The sequence below is a fragment of the Primulina tabacum genome, chromosome 13, assembly GCF_025594145.1.
Source record: "Primulina tabacum isolate GXHZ01 chromosome 13, ASM2559414v2, whole genome shotgun sequence".
NCBI lineage: Eukaryota > Viridiplantae > Streptophyta > Magnoliopsida > Lamiales > Gesneriaceae > Primulina > Primulina tabacum.
Genome location: NC_134562.1, coordinates 31,756,363 through 31,778,046, shown reverse-complemented (window position 1 = coordinate 31,778,046; position 21,684 = coordinate 31,756,363). Strand labels below are relative to the sequence as shown.

Sequence of the window (21,684 nt, the reverse complement as noted above, 5' to 3'; positions counted from 1 at the left end):
TCTACTGAAACATTTAGAATAATGGATCAATAAACCTTTTTTAAAAAATAAGTGAATATCTCAATATCAAGAATAATGGAGGTTGATCATTATAAAAGAAATTGATACCCTGCACGACTATATCTTACTTTACTTACAAGTAAATGTAAAATACGCTAGAATTATGATCGACCAATTAACTCACTAAATCCAATTTGAATTAAGTTATTCCTGAAGAATAATAAGAATATTAAAAGATGACGTTTCAACAATTTATTTGTTATCTTATAAATTTTGAGATCAAAATGATATAATCATCGATAATTATTTAGTCGTCAATATATTTTTGTTATCATACAAAATAATGAGTACCAGAACTATATTATTTAGAAATTGTCAATAACAAATGATGCAATATGTGGCAATTTGAGCTAACTTTAGCCCAGAGCTTCTCAAAATACTCGGAGTCGAGTATGAGAAAATAATTTTCTCAAAATACTCGGAGGATTGTGGACTTAAAATATCATTTTCACCAACTTGAAGATGAAGAAAATGTATTTTATCTTGAATCATCGTATAAGTGCAATTTAAGCATCATTATATCTTTAATTTCCTTGACTAATTAATAAGTTATGTAATTTCTATAGTAATTATTGTGGAATAACTTTGTCAAAATTAGATACATGAGTTCAAACACAACTAATTTATTTTAATGATTTATTGATCCATTGATTTAAAATTCTTCAACTTTCTTCTCTTTCGGCGAAACAATAGATTTTAAATTCTTACTCGATGAAATTATTTGAAATTCTGAACCAAATACTTGCACTCGCAAACAATCAAGGGCGTAGTCGACCATCTTTTCTATGCGGAGCAAAATTTCTTTCGATTTATATATATAACCATAAAAAATAAGCAGTATATCATAATAACTTTAAGGATAAAAACGAAAATTATGAAAAAAAATATAATATAAAATATAATTATATCATACTTAAATTACATCATGCAACTCTCCTCGATCAATTTATTCAGAAAACTGACTAATTTAGTCAGAACAATTACTCATTCTTTGAATAAATAAATAATATGAGTTATAATTCATGAATACTTCCAACTTGAGCTTGTTGGATATTTTGACAAAAAATAAACAAAATTTAAATTTATAAATAATGACTATGTGTATGGACTAAGTATATTAAAAAAATTGGGCAAAATTATATCGGGCAAAAACCCACTATAGCTCGCACATTGTTACACAGCTTTTATTCTTCGGTATATATAAGGTAAAATTTCGTACTAATTTAATAGTCTATTAAAATACACTTGAAAAATTCATTTTCTTAAAAAATAATCCACTAAAGTTAAAAATATATTTAATCTGCAAATTACTTAAACATATAAAACATAGAGTAGGTCTCTTGTGAGACGATCTGACGAATCTTTATCTTTGAGACGAGTCAACCATAATGATATTCACAATAAAAAGTAATATTGTTAGCATAAAAAGTAATAATTTTTCATGGATGACCCAAATAAGAGATAAGTTTCACAAAATACGATCCGTGAGATCGTCTCATATAAATTTTTACCTAAAACATGTTATATAAGTCATGTTCAAGATACTCGCCCTAAAAAATAAAGCGCTAGTTTATTCCACGACTCTATCAACTCAAACGCCCCCGGAGAGTTGGGTATTTATTTGTATGTATCAGTCAGCGTCTAAAAATCGTTGAACATGTAATTTTTCTAGATAATTTATACAAACAAAGTAGACTGAAGGCCTGCAAATTAAATGCATGTCCCCACTCTTTCATTATTGATGGATTTTAAAATTCGAAATAAATATTGACCGACGAATCAATGCTTCGCTATCCACTCTTTATTTATTTATTAATTATTAGTGTTATTTTATATAATTAATAATTAAATTTAATCAGTATTAATATTTGAGTAATTATTTAAAATTATTATTATAATAATATAATAAATATATTAAGATTTAAAATATTATTATATTATAGAAATGTTAATAATAAAAAATATTTAAAAAATCATATATTATTTAATCTATCAATTTTTAAAAAAAAATAAATGTTTTTCAAAAAGTCAAATTTTTTGTCATTTATTATATTAATAAATTTTGAGTAAAATCATAATTAATTTTGGCAACATATTTATATTAAATTTCAAATTATGATAATGATATTAATAATAATAATTTGCAGACATTCAATATATCAAAAAATTAACTATGACACTCCATTAAAAAGTTCAAAAATATAATATTATATAAATTTTATTTAATATGTTAGAATGTAGTGAGAACTAAATAAATAAATTAAGTAACACAAAACTCAAAATCATAACTAAAATTAAATGAAATTATATAACCAATGCAATATAGTTTATAATTATAAAAGAATATCTGTTTCAGATTTGTATTAAAAAATTGAAAAACTTCACATTTAAATGCATTATTTTTTTCTATTTGTTTTAAAATATTTAATGTTATTAAATAATAAAGAAGCACTTGATATGGAATTAAAAAAAAAACTGAAAACCAAATTAAAATATAATGAAATGCTTTAATCGATGCAAATATTGAAATTTATTTTATATTATCAAATGTCTTGCTATAATCTATTGGAAATTGGAACATTATTAAATATAATATTAATCTCATTTTTTAGTACATTATAAGTACAATAATTCAATATTTTATATTTGACACTCAATAATTCATTTTGAAGCCAAAATTTTTTAACTTTGTGGTATTGTTGGGTGTAATAATTGTCACTGTTTGGTAGAGTGATCGAACATGGTGCTTGTGCTGTTATACGGTTTAAAAGATTTGAGTTGCACCATTACTACTAGCTATAGCTTTCGGTAAAGCGGTAATCACTCGATCCTACAATTGGTATCAGAGCCAAGGTCACGGGTTCGATTCTCATTGATTGCAAGGAGTGCAATTATTGGGAGAAAAATTGTTGGGTGCAATAATTGACCCTATTTGGTAGAGCGATCGAAACATGATGTTTGAGCTGCTGTGCAGTTTAAAAGATTTGAATTATACAATCACTAATAACTATAACTTTTGGTAAAACGGTAAACACTCGGTCCTACAGTTATTAATAAATTACGATCCGAATCTGCTGGAAGAAATGTGATCTAAATTTGAATCATATGTAAAAAAAAGTCCATTCTTTTTTATCAATTAGAAATACTACCCTAATAAAATATATTTATACATATATATGACATATTTTAGAATTATTTGTTGTTGAAGCTTATTATTTTTGTTCTCTTTAATTTTCTCACTTCGAAGTTAAACCATTTTGTTGTCTCACAAATTTTTTAATCAACCATCTAAATAATACAAATTATTTAATACTTAATAATTATAAAATATTTCTATATTTATATTTTTTATTTCATTCAAATTAAATTAATTTTATATTATTAAAAATTATAGTAATTATTATATATATACACACTCACAAAACGCGTGTGCGATAAATAATAGCATATATTAAAGTTAAATCTCTTATTAGTCATGTGTTGGTGAAACTGAATATTTTTATTATCTGTAATTTTTTCTCTAATTTAACTAACTCTTTTATCTAATTTTTCAATCAACCAACCAAATATTTAAAAATTTTAATATTTAACAAAGTTACTAATATTTATATATTTTAATTCTTTTTTATTTAAATCAAATTAGTTATATATGACTAAAAATTATAATAAAAATAATCTTTTGTAGATATATAAATATATGCTCATGTGACAGTTGAAGGCTAATTATATAAAATAGTACTAGAGATCATCAAATCAAGAAACCATCAAATTTTGTAATAAAGAAACAGGAGACTGGTTTATGCATAAAATTTGAAAGACATGTCAATTTTATTAATATTTATAATAATAAGAAATTTTTTATATTAAAAGTAATATTTTTTTATAAGTGAAATAAATAAAAAATCGTTTTACATAATGGATTCTTAAAATCGTATAACATAAATTTTTGTGATAAAGAAATAAAACTATATATGAGACTCAATAATTCATTTCCGATTATAAATATAAATTGTTCAATTTTGATTTTATTCGGTAAATCTCTTTATCCATCTTTACAGCAATCATCTAACTTCAATGGCTTGGATTTGGATCATCTCCTTATCAACAATCCTATTTCTGTATCTTCTTCAAGAACTGCTCCGCTCCGGGAGGAGGAAAAACAAGCTTCCTCCTGGACCAAAAGCTCTTCCGATCTTAGGTCATTTCCATCTGTTGGGTAAAAATCCCCACCAAGATTTATATCATTTAGCTCGAAAACATGGCCCGATCATGTATACGAAATTCGGCTCCGTGCCAACCATAATCGTCTCCTCCCCCGCCGCCGCCGAGCTCTTTCTGAAGACATACGACCATGTTTTCTGTGACAGGCCGCACCATGAGGCTGCCTATTACCTTAGCCATGGCCAGAAAAATATCGTGTTCGGGAAGTACGGCCCGTACTGGCGAAACATGCGTAAACTCTGTACACTGGAGCTGCTTACCAATCTCAAAATCAAACAGTTTCAACCCATGAGGAAGTCCGAAGTCGACCTTTTCGTTTACTCTCTGAAACATGCTGGTTCTGCTGCCATTGATATGAGCGTGAGAATCGCGAATCTCAGCGCTGATATTACCTGTTTGATGGTGTTCGGGAAGAAGTACGACGATAAAGATCTGAACGAAAAAGGGTTTAAAGCTGTGATGAAGACGACAATGGAGGAGGCAGCAGCTTTTAACATTGGGGACTACTTCCCATATCTCAGGTTTCTAGATCTACAGGGTTCTGCTCGTAGGTTGAAGGATCTGAGCAATATTTTTGATGAGTTCTTGGAGAAGATTATCGATGAACATGTCGAGAACAAGAAAGAGGATAAGCAAGCAAAGGATTTCGTTGACACGATGATGGAGATTATGGAGTCTGGAAATGCCGGATTCGAATTCGATCGTCGCCATGTCAAGGCCGTTCTCTTGGTAATTATTTTGCTCTCTTTGAATCCAAGTACCTGAATTCCACTCCCCAATCTCAAACTTGAACAACTTCATAATAATATGCCAGAATTGGATTTTCCAAATTAACCATATATATAACAAATTGCAAAAAATAATTTTTTTCCACTTGACTGAACACTATTTTTCAATTTTCGACTATTTTTATTAAATTGTACGATCGTTTACAAAATCCAGAGCTTGTAATCTTGTTATTATAATCGTATAAACTAGCTAGAATATCATGTACTCTAAGACCTGATTCTCCATCATTTTTTACCCAACAGGATATGTTACTAGCTGGAATGGACACTTCAGCTGCAGCAATAGAATGGACACTTTCAGAAGTCATTAAGCATCCTCAAGTAATGAAAGAGCTTCAGAAAGAACTGCAAGAAGTTGTGGGTATGGACCAAATGGTAGATGAATCACACCTCAACAAACTTAAATACTTGGACTCTGTTGTGAAGGAAGCATTTAGGCTCCACCCTGTTGGCCCGTTGTTAATCCATCAGTCGATGGAAGATTGTGTTGTAGATGGATTCGACATACCCAAACAATCACGAGTGTTGGTGAACGTATGGGCTATTGGGAGGGATCCTAATGTTTGGACCGATCCTGAAATGTTTTCACCAGAAAGATTTCTTGGGAACAATGTGGATTTTCGAGGGCATCATTTTATGCTCATACCATTCGGATCTGGTCGAAGAGGATGCCCCGGATTGCAGTTAGGCCTAACGGTGGTTCAGCTAATCGTGGCGCAATTGGTGCATTGCTTTGATTGGCATCTTCCTGATAATATGTCTCCTGGTAGTTTAGATATGACGGAACACTTTGGTTTGGTGACAGTTAGAGCTAATCACCTAGTCGTTATTCCTACATATCGATTGGATGATAAATGAATATATTGTTAGAGTAGGTGTCCCCGGCAAGCCAACTTGTGGCTCGGGCTTTATTGACTCTAATGTAAAACAATCTTTATTTTAATAATATTTTACATTTTATTCGATCATGGCATTATATTTTATCTGTATACCCATGCAATCAGCATAGATAAAGTCCTTGATTATACTTTAATACAAATGAATCGTAATTCGATGTTGAAACTCATTTGTAAACACTGTATAATCTAAATTTGTTCTTAGTCGATTCAGCCGCCTAAAACATGGATAAAGGTCGCTTGAAATCGAGACTAGCATCTGTGATGTTGTGTACCGTGTTTCTTGGTAAGGGCATAGAGATGTCCAAACATGCAGATGGTTAGTCATATGATGATAATACCGAACTACCCTCCCTCGGACTTTCCAAGTGGCTATCACTTATCAAGTGGAATAATCCGCAGTTATGGTTGTACACCATTAGTCCTTTGACCCGAGACAATGTAGGGGATATACGTACTAGCATGCACTTTGATTCGTTTACCGGCTCCATCGAGGTCATCAGGTGGCGAGGTTGGGTGTAGTTTCGAAATACGTAGGAGCAAATGCATTGTAGTCGGGGATTCACGGTTCGCCTACGGGTGAAGATATCCTATGTGATCTGATGATATAATAGTGCAAGGAGTCTCTGGCCATAGCAAGAAATGTACTTTAGAGAAAGGTGTTTTCCTAGTTGCACATGTCATGCGACTATTAGTACTCAAAAATAAATCACATCATTATCGAATTCATATGCAACTCTCATATACCAATGGTTGCAGATTCGATCGGGATATATGTGTTGAAGGGACCGTACTGTACGCTAACCATGACTAAAGGTTCTTGCAGGCACTATCAGTGATACATAGGGGATCATCGGGCGATGCTACTAGACGCTCTTACCATGATCCGATGGGTGCAATCAGAAATGAGTTCTGACATTCTTGATCAAGGAGTTGATGAAAAGAATGGGGTTAACTAGGGTAAACCCGAATAAGAATAAATGTTATTCTGAATCACATGGAGATGTAAACCCACGGCTAACTGTATCCCTGAACCATTGAGGGTCACACAAGTATCGGATTCTGTGTTCCCGTTGAGATAGTCATATTTCAAGGAGTTGAAATTTGAATACTATAGTTTGATTGAGATCAAACATGAAGCTTATAAAGAAGTTTATTATCTGATTCCATAGGATTGAAGAAATGAAAGTTAGCATGATTGCTAAATAAGAAAGGAGAGTGGAACTGCCTCTTTTGTGAAGGAGTTCACTAAAACTGGCAGCTGCCCAATATAGTAAGTTAAAATTTTGATCTTCGAAATTTTTTACTTTTCATTATATAAACAAGATTTGTATCCTTAGTTTATCGACGCTCTCGGATCGTCGACAGAGATTATAATGAGTTCGGAATCATTTATTTAGTGAATTGAGAATTTACTGATTAAATGATTATACTAGTAGTAATGACTGCTAACATGTACAAATTTTCATACATATTCTAGAGGAGTCTAGAATTTAATTAACCTATGAGTTAATTATATAAATTAAATAATAGGTATTTAATTTAATTTTTGTATATATATATATATATATTTTATGGTGATATAAAATATGTGTATATATGATATTAATATATATCATGTATTATTAAAAGTTGATAAATATATATTAATAATACGAGAATTTAAATATAATGAAACCACAAAGGAATTGGAAGAAAATTTGGTAAAAAGGAAGCAAATTAGATTTGCTTAATTATGAATTGAGAATCCATAATATTGATTGAGAATCAATAATCACAAAACAAAGAAAAGATCTTCCTTCCTTAGTAGAAACTCTCGGCCATGTTGAGTTAAAAAGCAAAATTAAGTCTTGTAATTTAATTTTAATTAATGACTTAATTAGCTTAAATAATGATTGATTGTGAATCAATTTTTTTCCAAATGAAAAAAAAGGAGCTACTCTTTTTCTAATCACAAAATAAAGAAAAGATCTTCCTTCCTTAATAGAAACTCTCTACTTGGGTCATCCATGAAAAATATTACTTTTTATGCTAAGAATATTACCTTTTTTCGTGAATATCGGTAGATTTGACCCGTCTCACAGATAAAGATTCGTGAGACCGTCTCATAGGAGGCCTACTCTTTTTCTAATAACAAAACATGTAAAATATATAAATATCATCCAAATTTATCGTCAAAACTTACATAAACCATTAATTCACTGGATCTGATTTTCCAGATAAATCAATAATATTCATTCACTCTAACTTTCAAAAATCTAAGCTCTCTACTATTAGCAAATACTTAAAAACATTATTATGAACTTTTGCTTTACAAAGTTTTGCAATTATAAAAGGAAGTTTATAATAATTTTTTTAAGCATACGATGGTAGAAGAGGCAGAGAAAGATAAGCAAAGAAGAGTCAGAAGAATCCAAAGATGCTTAAGGATTATATCGTTCAAGTGAAGTAGAATAAGTTGCTAGCAGTTACTGGTGTATCATAGCAAGTATATATTAGGACTTATTCTCTGCTTAAATTGAAACTCTCGGTACAATTCAAACAAATAATACAAATTCTAAACATGTTAATGCTCTTAATTCAACGGTTTAAATAACTCTCAACACTTGGACTCAAAGAACGGCTTGATTAGTTGTAAGAAGCCATGATTGATCCTAAAAGATCTAAAATAAACTTGAGAGCGCTAGAAAATGACGACTTGAGAATATATATCAAGTAAGAGTGTTAGAAATAACTAGGTAGCGTCTAGTTGGGCTATTGAATGTTAGGTTAGACACTCATGTGATCCAGCTCGAAGAATCCGATGCAAGAAAGCAACGCGGCCAGGCTTCTTGAACTCCGGCTCGACACCTATAAATATATAGAATAACAACCGGATCTTATAACAATGAGATATTATTTGTTATCACAAAAATTAAGGGATTATAATATAATAATTTTTCTCTTTTTTTGTGATGACAAAATTAAACCCTAAACAAAATAATTAAATACATCGATTTGAACAAGATATGAGAAATGATAATGTATTTCATTAAGTTAATGAAATTAAATTTTTACCATGCTTTTAAAAAACAATAAAAACATGTTAGACCTACTAAAACCTATCACTGATATTTGAACCGACTGTTGCTTCAACTTCCTCCTTCCTACACTACCAACACCACCTCTACGCATGTGATGATGCTCTTGAATCTTCCTTTTTATCTTTTTCTCATCCTTTCTCTTAGCTTTCTCGTCTCTTTCTCTTTTTGGGCATCACCAAGCTGCATATAATTCATCATTTCTTGCAGCTGTCTACCAAGAGTTGATTGGACATTGTCAATTCGGACAGCCAGGTTGTTCTGAGCTTGAGTTAATTGTACATAGAAAGTCGAGAAGTACTGTTGCTATGTGTCTTTAAATTGACCATGTTGTCAAGGCAGAAAGCCACGGTCTTGTGGAGAATAGCCACTTCGTTCAAGAGTTGCTTTCAGAAGTTTCCAAGACCAACGTAACTTCAGAGGAAATATGTCGAGCCTCTAGTCAACAATCTTTCTATGAAATACCCTTCATTTGGGAATACAAGGAAAAATTATTTATGTAAGCTTCTTCTTCCCCACCATCACACTTATCTATGGAGTGACCAACGTTCAAGGTGTGACGCATTTGGATCCATCTGGTCATCCATATAATCTTCTACATGAACTTCGGCGGTGTCAGATTAGGTTATGGTTAAAATACATTTTATTGTCACAATCATTGAATGGTTCTTATGGAATGCTTGTAAAGTGTAAGGATTATTTTGTCTGACAAATGTTAAAAATAATAAGACTTTCAGTATAGGATGTAAAACAAAAAATTTGTGTTTTATCAGAATTAAATGTTGTTCCAGATTTTACAACATCTCGGACAACATGCAGCGGAAAAATAAAGTATGTAACACAAATTCGCTCAACGTAGATAAATGGACGAGATTAAATATGCCCAAGTATAAATACTTGTGCGGTGCCTCAGGGCAAAAATTTGTCACTAGAAAACCAATTCGTTTACAAAAAAAACTATCACTATTGATTAAAACTAAAATCAATTTACTCAACAAGTTGAGAAAACCAATGCTTTCTAAAACAAATAACCAAAATAAAAAAACTAAAACAAGAAAGCAAAACGTGATCCCGAAAGACACGATCAATCAGATGCAATCTTCAGTCAATCATCGTTACAGATGTTGTCTGTAGAGGTTGGCAACATTCAGAGCAACACGACGATCACCACTCCAAACAGCAACGGCTTGGAAAACAATTTTGCTCTGCAAAATCTGTACTACGTGTATGTGTGTGTAGTCAATATCGAAGCCGCCTTCACCAATGTGCTTGACCTCTTATTTATAGATAAGAAATCCTATTTCCACAAAGAAACCTAGAATACAAGGAAAGCAAGAGTTTTATTAGGAATAAACTCTTATTTAAACACTTCTACCCTATCTCCTCAATTCCTTCTCACAAATAGCATATCTCCGAATATATTTGAGTGATTCTCTCATTATTTAAGAAAGGCAAAATCGTGTTAAATATGAAACTCAATTAGATCAACAAGGAACAAAATATTAGGAATCAATTAAAATTAGAAATCATATTTCCCTTCAATCTCCCCCTTTTTGCCTTTCTTGGACAAAATGAGATCAAACCCATTTATCCTAGATTAGCTCACATCAACTCCCCCTGAGTTAGAGATTTTCTCCCCCTGAATAAAATTCGGTTAGTACGGGTGTTGTTAGAATTGTTGACAACACTTGATACAACACCTGCAACAATTTCATTAGCAGTTTATAACATTAACAGAAATAACAGGAACCTCAAAAGAAACTTAAACACAAAACAAAAAACAAAAAAAAACACTCTAAACATCATCATCTTCATCCTCCTCATCCTCATCTTCTTCATCATCACTGTCATCCTCATCTTCATCATCTTTGGTCCCTGATGGACCAGCACCAGTTTGATCATCATCTCCCCTTTTTTGTCCATGAACGACACCCATTTCTAACATGACGCGAATGGCAGTAGCCAAATTCTCATAGTAGGCCAAGTCCTCCTTAGCCTGTGCAATTTTCTTAATAGCATGAGCAAGATGGGCCTGAGCACCAGCTACGATGATCTGCACAAAACCAAGTTTAGGTGGACGAGAGGTAGGAGTAGTAGCTGGTCCAGTAGCAGAAGGTGCTGTGGATGAGTCCCTCCAGGGAAGGTCAACTTTGTGGTTTCCTTTGAACAGGGCTTTGGCAATTTTGATTGTTTCTCGTGAATCAAACAGTCCCTCATCAACACTGCGAACAAATCCCTGGGATATCGGTATCACATAGATCAGACTGGGAAACGGGAGTTGGATGACTTTAGTCCTCCATCAGCATACTGCATAACAGTGTAAAATACCATACGCCCAAAATTCAGGGTGCCATTGCCAATGGCAAACAGAGTCAATGCTTGAGACTTGATAACCACCGTGCTGTTTGTGGATGGGGTCCAATTTCGGATGGCCACCTTGTGCAGGACAGAGTATAGGGACGTGAGTTTTGCAGCTGAGACCTTGTGTGGATGGGCAGGAAATTTGCTAATCAAACCACCAGTTAGTACAGAGATTACCTCATCAAGATCTGGTGGAGGGCCTTCAGGAACAAATGATGTGCTGTAATAATCATTGATGATTTGCTGGTCAAAATTATATACCTTGTTCCGTACAAAAACTGCCTAACTGTAGGTCGATTCTTGGAGGTGTTGCGGAAAGTGTTGTGCAACATTTGAGGTAACATTCGGCTTGACTTTTGGTTCAAGCGGTCGTCCCTGAGTTTAAAGCAGTAGGGCCTGATATGACCAGGCTTAAAGCAGTAATGACATACATACCTTCGTTTTCTCTTCTTAGTAACAGATGCAGTGGGTTGTTTTTTCGGTGGAAAGCTTTTGGTCGAAGATGTAGATTGTGGCGGTGAGAATGTTTCAGTTTTTCCTTTAACAAAGATAGTGGATCTCGAAGATTCACCAGCTTCATATACACTGTCTTTAAATTCCAAACCCTTCTTGTCATCTCTTCCCATTGAAAGAATGGTTTCAAGCTTTGATGTGCTCGAAATAAACTTGGACAAGGTTTCAGTTGCCTTTTGAAGTTCTTCTTTGGTCTTTCAAAGTTCCAAATCCTTTTTGCTTAAAATTACCTCAAGTTTGGCAACCACGGCTTTTAGATCAGTGTTTTCTTTCATAAGACTTGAGTTCAACTTGTTTCTTTTGGTCCAATCTTCAAACAGCTTTCATAAAGCTTTTGCACACCCTCAAGAGTGATTCCTTCATTATCATCTCCACTCAAATTTCCAGAAGCTGTAGATTTCAGACAGATTGATTTTTCGCAGATGTTGCGGCCAAGTGTGGCAACACCTAGGGAAACACCTAAAGGATTCACCTGTAGACAGTGTCTTTCTGTCATTCGTGCATTCAAGGAGGTGTGGTTATCTTCATCATTGGATTTCTCCTCCTCATCAGATTCTTCATCGCTTAAGGAAACATTGTAGCCTTTGTTCTTGTGTAATCTGTTGGCAAATTCATTGGCATAGTGACCGAAACCTTGGCACTCTCTACACTGCACCAAATCATACTTCCTTGCATTAGATTGTCCCTTGCCATCATTCCTTGGTTGAAATTGTTGCTTGGCAAGAAACCTTTGTGGCCTTTCAAGAAGTGAGAGACTTGGAGATTTCGATGGTTTTGCATCCTTCTTCTTGTCTCGGATTCTTTTCAAGTAATCACCGAATTTCTTTGTGATAAAGGAGATAGAGTCTTCGCAAAGATCAGAATCATTGACTTCTTGGGAAATTTGAAGGAGTTCATTGTATGCGTCATTCGAGGCTTGTAATGCAATTGTCTTCCCCTTGTCCTTCTTTTGCATGTCCATGTTCATCTCGAAGGTACGAAGTGAACTAATAAAATCTTCCAAAGGCATTTGGGAAGTGTCCTTAGCCTCATCTATTGCACAGATTTTTATGTTGAACCTTTCGGGCAGGGAGCGAATGACCTTGCTAATCAAACGTTCATTTGAGATAGGGTCTCCAAGACTGAACGCCTCATTAGCCATTTTCCGTAGACGACGATCATAGTCTAGTATGTTTCCGGATTCTTCCATCCTCATCATCTCAAATTTAGAAGTGAGCATCCTCAATCGGGTTCGTCGCACACTTTCAGAGCCTTCACAGTATCTTTGGAGGATATCCCATGCACTTTTAGCAGAAGTACAGTTTGTGATCAAACTGAACATATTCACGTCAACAGACGTAAAGATAGCATTCAAAGCCTTTGAATTGTAGTTCGAACTTTGCACTTCATCAGTAGTTCATTCAGTTTCAGGTTTTGGCAAGCTGTCACCATCTCGGTCTTTCATACTTGGTGAAGTCCATCCATTGATGACACGCTGCCATGCCCGTTCATCTATGGACTTTATGTAGTATCTGATTTTGACCTTCCAAAGGCTATAATTGGTACCGTCTAGGACTGGTGGTCGAAGTGTTGCGTTTGCAAGTGAGGTGTCCATTAAATATTTCTGTCAAAACAAAATAAAAACCAGAATCAGCACTTAGTAAATCAAGAGTAGGCTCTGAAACCACTTGTAAGGATTATTTTGTCTGACAAATGTTAAAAATAATAAGACTTTCAGTATAGGATGTAAAACAGAAAATTTGTGTTTTATCAGAATTAAATGTTGTTCCAGATTTTACAACATCTCGGACAACATGCAGCGGAAAAATAAAGTATGTAACACAAATTCGCTCAACGTAGATAAATGGACGAGATTAAATATGCCCAAGTATAAATACTTGTGCGGTGCCTCAGGGCAAAAATTTATCACTAAAAAACCAATTCGTTTACAAAAAAACTATCACTGGTGATTAAGACTAAAATTAATTTACTCAACAAGTTGATAAAACAAATGCTTTATAAAACAAATAACCAAAATAAAAAAACTAAAACAAGAAAGCAAAACGTGATCCCGAAAGACACGATCAATCAGATGCAATCTTCAGTCAATCATCGTTACAGATGTTGTCTGTAGAGGTTGGCAACATTCAGAGCAACACGGCGATCACCACTCCAAACAGCAACGGCTTGGAAAACAATTTTGCTCTGCAAAATCTGTACTACGTGTATGTGTGTGTAGTCAATATCGAAGCCGCCTTCACCAATGTGCTTGACCTCTTATTTATAGATAAGAAATCCTATTTCCACAAAGAAACTTAGAATACAGGGAAAGCAAGAGTTTTATTAGGAATAAACTCTTATTTAAACACTTCTACCATATCTCCTAAATTCCTTCTCACAAATAGCATATCTCCGAATATATTTGAGTGATTATCTCATTATCTAAGAAATTCAAAATCGTGTTAAATATGAAACTCAATTAGATCAACAAGGAAACAAAATATTAGGGAATCAATTAAAATTAAAAATCATATTTCCCTTCATAAAGTTTATTTGATTTGTTCAACTTTTTTATGTTAAGTTGATTTCAAATAAATTGATTTCCTTTTAAAATCTAGAAATCTGCGAATTTTTGGCAACTTTAGCTTTAGTCACCCTCTAATGAGCGTTTTTTGACTAACAAATGAACATTACCGTGGTCGATGGACCAAAATAGCCAAAATTAAGAAGTTGTTGTACTAAGATCAAAATTGAAAAGTTATATATGTCTCGCCGCTAGTTCTTATTATTTTTAACTTTCACGTCCTTTCGGATCATTTCGTTTTATTAACAAAATATTAATGTTTTCTGCTAATTATTAATTTAAATCACATTTTTTTTTCCTAATAATGAGATTAGAAAACAAGGCCTCAAATTATCATTAGATTTCAAAAGTATCCCAAAGTTTATCTCCAACTTTTGACCAAAATGGTGTTAAAAATTTACTCCAATGGAGGCTGCCACCTCTGCATCAAATTTGGCGCAAGAGGTAGCCTCTGCGCCAATTTGGCGCAGAGGAGGCATTTTTTTAAATTATTATAAATATGTATTAATTTTATTATATATATAAAATGTAAATATTATTTAAATAATATTAAAATAATTATTTTATTATTTTAATAATGAGATATCTAAAAATAAAAATTAAAAATAATAATAATTTATTTTTAAATATTTAATTATTGATTTATATTAATTATTAATAACTAAGGAATAATTTCATTTAATGATTTATAAATAATATAATCTAATACAAAGATGCTCACTTAGCACTAGAAATGTGTTAGTTGATCATTTATGGTATGGATATAGTCATTCAAATGTTTGAAATTGTATTCTTATTATATTTGAAGTTATATTTGTATTATATTTGAATTTGTATTCATATTTTTCAATTTAATAATTTTCATATATTAATTCATATTATATATAATTTAATTTATATTATATTATTAAATTACAAACTTAAATATTATTATTTAAATTTATTAATAATATAATATTGATTATATAATATAAGCATTAGTCATAATTAAAAATATATTAAATAAAAAATAATAATTAATATATGTAAAATAAAATAAATATTTAAATAATATTATTTTTGGTGTAAGATTTGAAGTAAATGAGCTGGAGATGGATGTTGTATTTGGTGCAAAAATCACAATATTTTATTATAGAATTTACATCAAAATAAATTTTATGTTCGAAAATCAGCTATAAAGTGGGATGGATTCAAATATTTGGGCATGCAATTTTTTGATTTGAAATTTTAATTTACCTGTCAGAACATTACTTTATGCACACACTCCTAAGGTATCCACAACGTTGGATTTTGAAAAACCCAAAAAAATTGTTGTGTTAAACTTTGGAAAAGCCCCAATTAATACAACAAACACAACATCCAAGATGTTGGGCCTCCCGGGCAGAGGGTATGATGCACGACCCTCTGTCCATGCACGTGTTATATATGCGTGCATGGACTAGTGATTGTCGACCACTTTTATTTTTTGTTTTCTTACAAAAAAATTGTGAAATTATGTATTAATTGGTGGGGTCCGACAAAAAATTGTTTTGTGAGTTTATGATTGCGGAAATAATTTTATAGAAGTTGATTTATTTTAAAAAATTTAATGCGATGGTAATATGGAGTAATAAGACCGGCAAAAAAAATAATAATTAGGTTTATAAGTTTAAGGCGTAGGTCTCTTGTGAGACGGTCTCATGAATATTTATATATGAGACGGGTTAACTCTACCAATATTTATAATAAAAAGTAATACTTTTTCATTGATGACTCAAATAAGAGATTTGTCTCACAAAATACGATACGTGAGATCGTCTCACACAAGTTTTTGCCAAATTTAAGACTGCGGACATCCTAAAATCCGGACCACAGTTCCTTCACTCTCTGTGAATGCTGAGAATTTGGTGGCCCAATGGAATATCCAAATTCTTGCTTTTTTTTTTTTTTAACTTTTTCTAGGCACCATCAATTGTGCCCAATTGCTACAATTCACCTATTTTGATGACTTGATTAATTTATTTATTTATTTTGTATATATTTTTTTTCTCTACATTTAGTTCTTTCTCTAACAAAACACCTCTCTCGAAATGGAATACGATATTTCTTGTTATTGGAAGTCTCATTATGTGATCCTTTGACTAAAAATACACTGATTCTTTTAATTTTCACATTATATATAATTGGATTATTGTTATTTCTCCGTAGCATTTCTATCGAATCGTATCGAAAAAAATGATCGATTAAAATTATAATCGAATTTTTTTATTTTACACGCTTATGAGCTCTTTTATATTGATCAAATATTCCAATACGAGATGAAGCATTTGCAATCATTTTGTTAAGGCATTGTATCTTTGTTTCTCTCTTTTACATATTAGTTATCTCTTTCGGTTGAATAATTTTTGTTTTGACGTGGATTTGAACTAGTGTCTACGTTCTATTGAGAATGAGTTAAAAGTCATTGTATCACTGGAAATCTCGGCTGATCGTTTTGATATGAGATATTGTATCATGTCTGATAAGTAAATTTACTAAAATTCTCAACATGTAAAAGATTACAAGACCAGCATTACATGATTGGATTACAAAAACAATTTAGTATATATAATATTTTAGACATTAAATAATTAGAGAGGAGTGAATGTGCAGCTATTGACCTTTGCATCCTGCAATGCAATAGGCTGATTAATGTACTTTTCATGAAAAGGAATGAAATGTGCGACATAGCTTAATTTATAAATGTTCGCTGATATTTTTGACAAAATCATAATTGTTGCACATATCATTTTCTTATTCTAATTGAGGTCAATGACTATATATATATATAGTAATTTTTTGTCTGAAACAAAAGAATTCATCGAATATGATTTATTTGGCACTAATTTTCTACTATGTGGCAAGAATTAAGTCTCTATTTGTAGGACCGAGCGCTTGCCACTTTACCAAAAGCCATAGCTAGTGGTAATGGTGCAACTCAAATCTTTTAAACCGCACAGCAGCTCAAGCACCACGGTTCGATCGCTCTACTAAGGACAATTATTGCACCCAACATTATTACTCAAATTAAAACTATCTTATAAAAAAAGAAAAAATTAAAGCAAAACGACCTTCAATACTTTAAATAGGAAGAAAGAGGTTTGCCGTTTCTCTATATTTTTTATTTATTTAATGTGTGTAATATAAGTTTTATTCTTATCACATGAGCCACGTATGAAATTATCAGTGTCAAATAAGCGATATTCAGTGGATTTAGTAGTTTTCGGCAAAAAAAAAAAGGACCAAAACAAAAAAAAAATCCTAGTTAATGGATAAAAACCAAATTTTGACAAGTTAAAAAAAAAAAACTAAAATCCAAAACAAGTCTATTTACAAAACTAAAATTGAAATTTTTCTCAAATAAAAAATATGTCACACGAGACACATCTTGCATGTTCCAAGCAACTTAGTAAATAACTAATTTGGTAATGTGTAGGTTTTATTTTTTGAATTTTAGATCTTATGTAAAATTAATAGCATTTTACATATCATATTTTTAAAAATCAGGCATAAAAATCCTTATCAGAGGAGGTAAATGTGTCTGGATTTTCATAACAGATGACTGAAATGCGTTTGATATATATATTTTTAATAATACTCATATGTAGGAGAAGATTATATATCTTCTGAACTCGAACTCAAGCTCGATTCGATCCGATCTATAACAAATGTGATCCTGATGTGAGAGAGATGTAAAAATTAAATCGATGGACCAAGGTGATATACTAGTATGAAAATGAAATGGTTGATGAAAGAGAGAAGATGTACGTTTTCTGGAAATGTTAAGTCGTAGGAAAGTAATTAAGACTTGGGTTGACTAAATAATGAAAATATAGAATTACTATTTACACGCAATAATCGAAATTAACGAGTTTGGACCATAATTATTTTATATTTATTCAAATCAAATAAAAGAAGAAGAAAAATATCAACATTTAAAAATATAAATATTTTATAAAACAAAAAACTTTTATGAAATTGTTCGCCTACCCCACCTCTCGAAGAGAACTCGTCAATTTTATCAAACAAATATCTTATCCGACCTTCGATTATGAACAAATTATTAAAATTTTATTGTGAAAGCTATTAAATATAATTCTTTAATAAATAAGTGATAATTTTCATTTTAATGATTTTTTCATTCGATACAATCATACAAACTATGCACCTAAATATATATTACTGAACTCTTGGTTAAAACTTATGAATTAATCAATAAATTACATTAATATTTAATATATATATATATATATATATATGAGTAATAAGGTTAATTGCATACCCTACTCTTATAAAATCCGAAGATTGCTAAAACTCCCGTGAAAAAATTGATATATTAATTTCACGTTTTTTTTAAATCTCGAACACAAAAATAATATATATCATAGTCAAAAGAATTTTTCAGCAATATATAGATTTCGTAAGATAGTATATATGATTAAACTTTAATAAAAATTGTTTTTTATAATTAATTTAGAATGGTTGATGTTGATCCGTTTGCCTTTTCCACCGGTTCAAGCTTTCTGGAAGCCGCCTCTCCCTACCCTAATCAGCTGCCTCCTCTGTCCCTCGTGCGATTATCTCCGGTTGCTCCTCCTACAATGCCGTGCAGTCCATGTTTATTACTGAAGTTGTCAACGTCGCCTTAACCTCTCTCCGCGAACTAGTCGAGGTACTTTGCAAACGAGTGGAGATACTCAAAGTTCGAGTTCGTAATCGAGTCGAGTTCGAGTAATTGGTAAATTTAGTCGAGTAGTTCACGAGCTACTCTACAATATATTTATTGAATATATATGTATATCAATATATGAATTTATTTAAAATAAAAAAAAATTTGAAATCGAGTTTTTCAAGTTCGAGTAACTCAATACCTTATCGAGTCGAAAATTGAAATCGAGTTTTTCGAGTTCGAGTAACTCGATACATTATCGAGTCGAGCTCAAACTCGAAATTAATACTCGAATCGAGTTGAGCTAAAATTTGGGTATTTAATTTTTTTCGAGTCAACCTCGAGTAGTCTGATACTTGAGCTCAACTCGATTCGACTCGATTGCACCTTTGCTCCATCCAAACAAATGTAAGTAATTATTAACGAATTCTTTTAGTATTTATGTTTCTCCGTGCATTGTAACGTTGTCCATTTAGTTAATGCTTGTGGTTCCCAAGTTCCAACACTCGCGGCCAAGGTTATAAAAAAAAGTGAATTGTGACAAAATAGCAAGGTTAAAATTCAAAATTTTAAGTTTAAACAAAAACCTTCTTATTCTTGTAGATTCTAGATTTGTAATCAATCATGTGACAATTGAATTAGAAGGAATTATTATTACTTGTGAGCGTCGGTTTGGAACTCCTTAAAAAGTGTTTGTTGGGTTAAACATTCATGAGTGAGAGTAATACTGGATTTGTGACCTTCTGAAAAGTTCTCGTGCGTCAAACTGCCGACGTTGTGTCGCTTGATCTAGTTGGTTTGGTAGACCATAAAAGAGTGATGCTAGAGCGCGGTTTGATCTGATTGGCTAAGTGGACCGTAAAATAGTGACCTCAGATCTTAACGGGTAATATTGTCTCTGATAGGGGCATGACCGATGGTAGAGAAATGGTAATACTAATCTCTGAGTCATAAAAGGCAGCGTCGGTAAATAGACACGCACAACCTGGACTCGTGGGCCTAACAACCTGATCCATTAGCATCTAATTAGGTACACTATGCAGAACCACGAGTATAAAAGAAAAAAATTGTGCATTGGCTAACAACAATAGTTTTGGCCTAGTGGTAAGCGCTTGATTATAACATTGTTTTTGTTAGAGTAGATGCCCTGCAAGCCAACTGTTGGCTAGGGAATTTATTGACTCAAGTGAAATAAATAATCTTTATTTTAATATAATTTAACTTTTCATGGTCTTGTTATACTTTATCTGTATACCCATGCAAACAGCATAGATAAACTCCTTGATTATGCTTTAATACAAATGAATCGTAATTCGATTATGAAACTCATTTGTAAACACTGCATATTCTAAATTCGTTCCTAGTCGATTCAGCCGCCTAAAACAGGGATAAAGATCGCTTGAGCTCGAGACTAGCATCTGTGATGTTGTGTACTGCGTTTCTTGGTAAGGGCATAGAGATGTCCAAACATGCAGATGGGTAGTCATATGATGATTATACCGAACAACCCTCCCTCGGACTTTCCAAGTGGTTATCATTCATCGAGAGGATAAGTCCGTGGTTATGATTGTACACCATTAGTCCTTACGACCCGGGACAACACTGAGGCTCTATATGCTAGGGCTGTGTTTTGACTCGTTTACCGGCTCCAGGAGAGTCATCAGGTGGCGAGGTTGGGTACAGTTGCGACACATATAGGAGCCAGTGCATTGTTGTCGGGGATTCACCGCTCACCTACGAGTGTGGATATCCTATGTGATCTGATGTAATAATAATGCATGGAATCTCTGGCCAGAGTATGAGATATACGTTAGAGAAGGAGTTCTCAAATAGTACACGCGATGCCACTATTATAGTTATCACATAGTTATCGAATTATTATGCAACCCTTGATGAACCAATGGTTGCAGATTCGATCGGGATATATGAGATGAATGGACCGTACTGTACGTTAATCATAATCGACTGGTTCTTGCAGGCACTATCAGTGATACCTAGGGGATCATGAGGCGATGCTACTAGACGCTCTTACCATGATCCGATGGGTGCAATCAGAAATGAGTTCTGACATTCTTGATCAAGGCGTTGATGAAAACAATGGGGCTAACTAGGGTAAGCCCGAATAAATGATTATATCCTGAATCACAAAGAGTTGTGAACCCATGGCTAGCTGTATCCCTGAACCATTGAGGGTCACACAAGCACTGGATCGTTTGTTCCCGTTGAGAGAATAAATTCAAGAATTTGAATTTATATTATATATTAAATTCAAGGAGTTGAATTTATGATAATTAAATTTTGAAAGATTAAATTCAAGAAGTTGAATTTATATTATATAGTAAATTCAAGGAGTTGAATTTATGATAATTAAATTTTGAGAGAATAAATTCAAGGAGTTGAATTTGTAAAATTTGAGAATTTAATTTATTAAACTCAAATGTTGGGTTTATTAAATATTAAATTTTGGAGGTGATAAAAATTCAAGGAGTTGAATTTACAATTTAAATAATAAATT

At 32.4% G+C, this 21,684-nt stretch overlaps 1 protein-coding gene across 1 annotated transcript; it reads left to right on the top strand.

The window, feature by feature from the left end:
• Positions 1-4,090: 4,090 nt before the first annotated feature.
• Positions 4,091-6,034, top strand: LOC142522706 (cytochrome P450 71AU50-like). Its single transcript, XM_075626244.1, has 2 exons — positions 4,091-5,010; positions 5,313-6,034. The coding sequence occupies exons 1-2, from the start codon at positions 4,135-4,137 to the stop codon at positions 5,925-5,927; spliced, it is 1,491 nt and encodes a 496-aa protein (XP_075482359.1). The 5' UTR covers positions 4,091-4,134; the 3' UTR covers positions 5,928-6,034.
• The last annotated feature ends 15,650 nt before the right edge of the window (positions 6,035-21,684 follow it).

What these genes read in the sequence shown, in the direction of transcription:
- LOC142522706 (XM_075626244.1), top strand. Translation starts at nt 4,135, where the DNA reads ATGGCTTGGATTTGGATCATCTCCTTATCAACAATCCTATTTCTGTAT. An exon ending in ATGTCAAGGCCGTTCTCTTG is followed by an intron (nt 5,011 to 5,312) that starts GTAATTATTTTG and finishes TTTACCCAACAG; the next exon opens with GATATGTTACTAGCTGGAAT.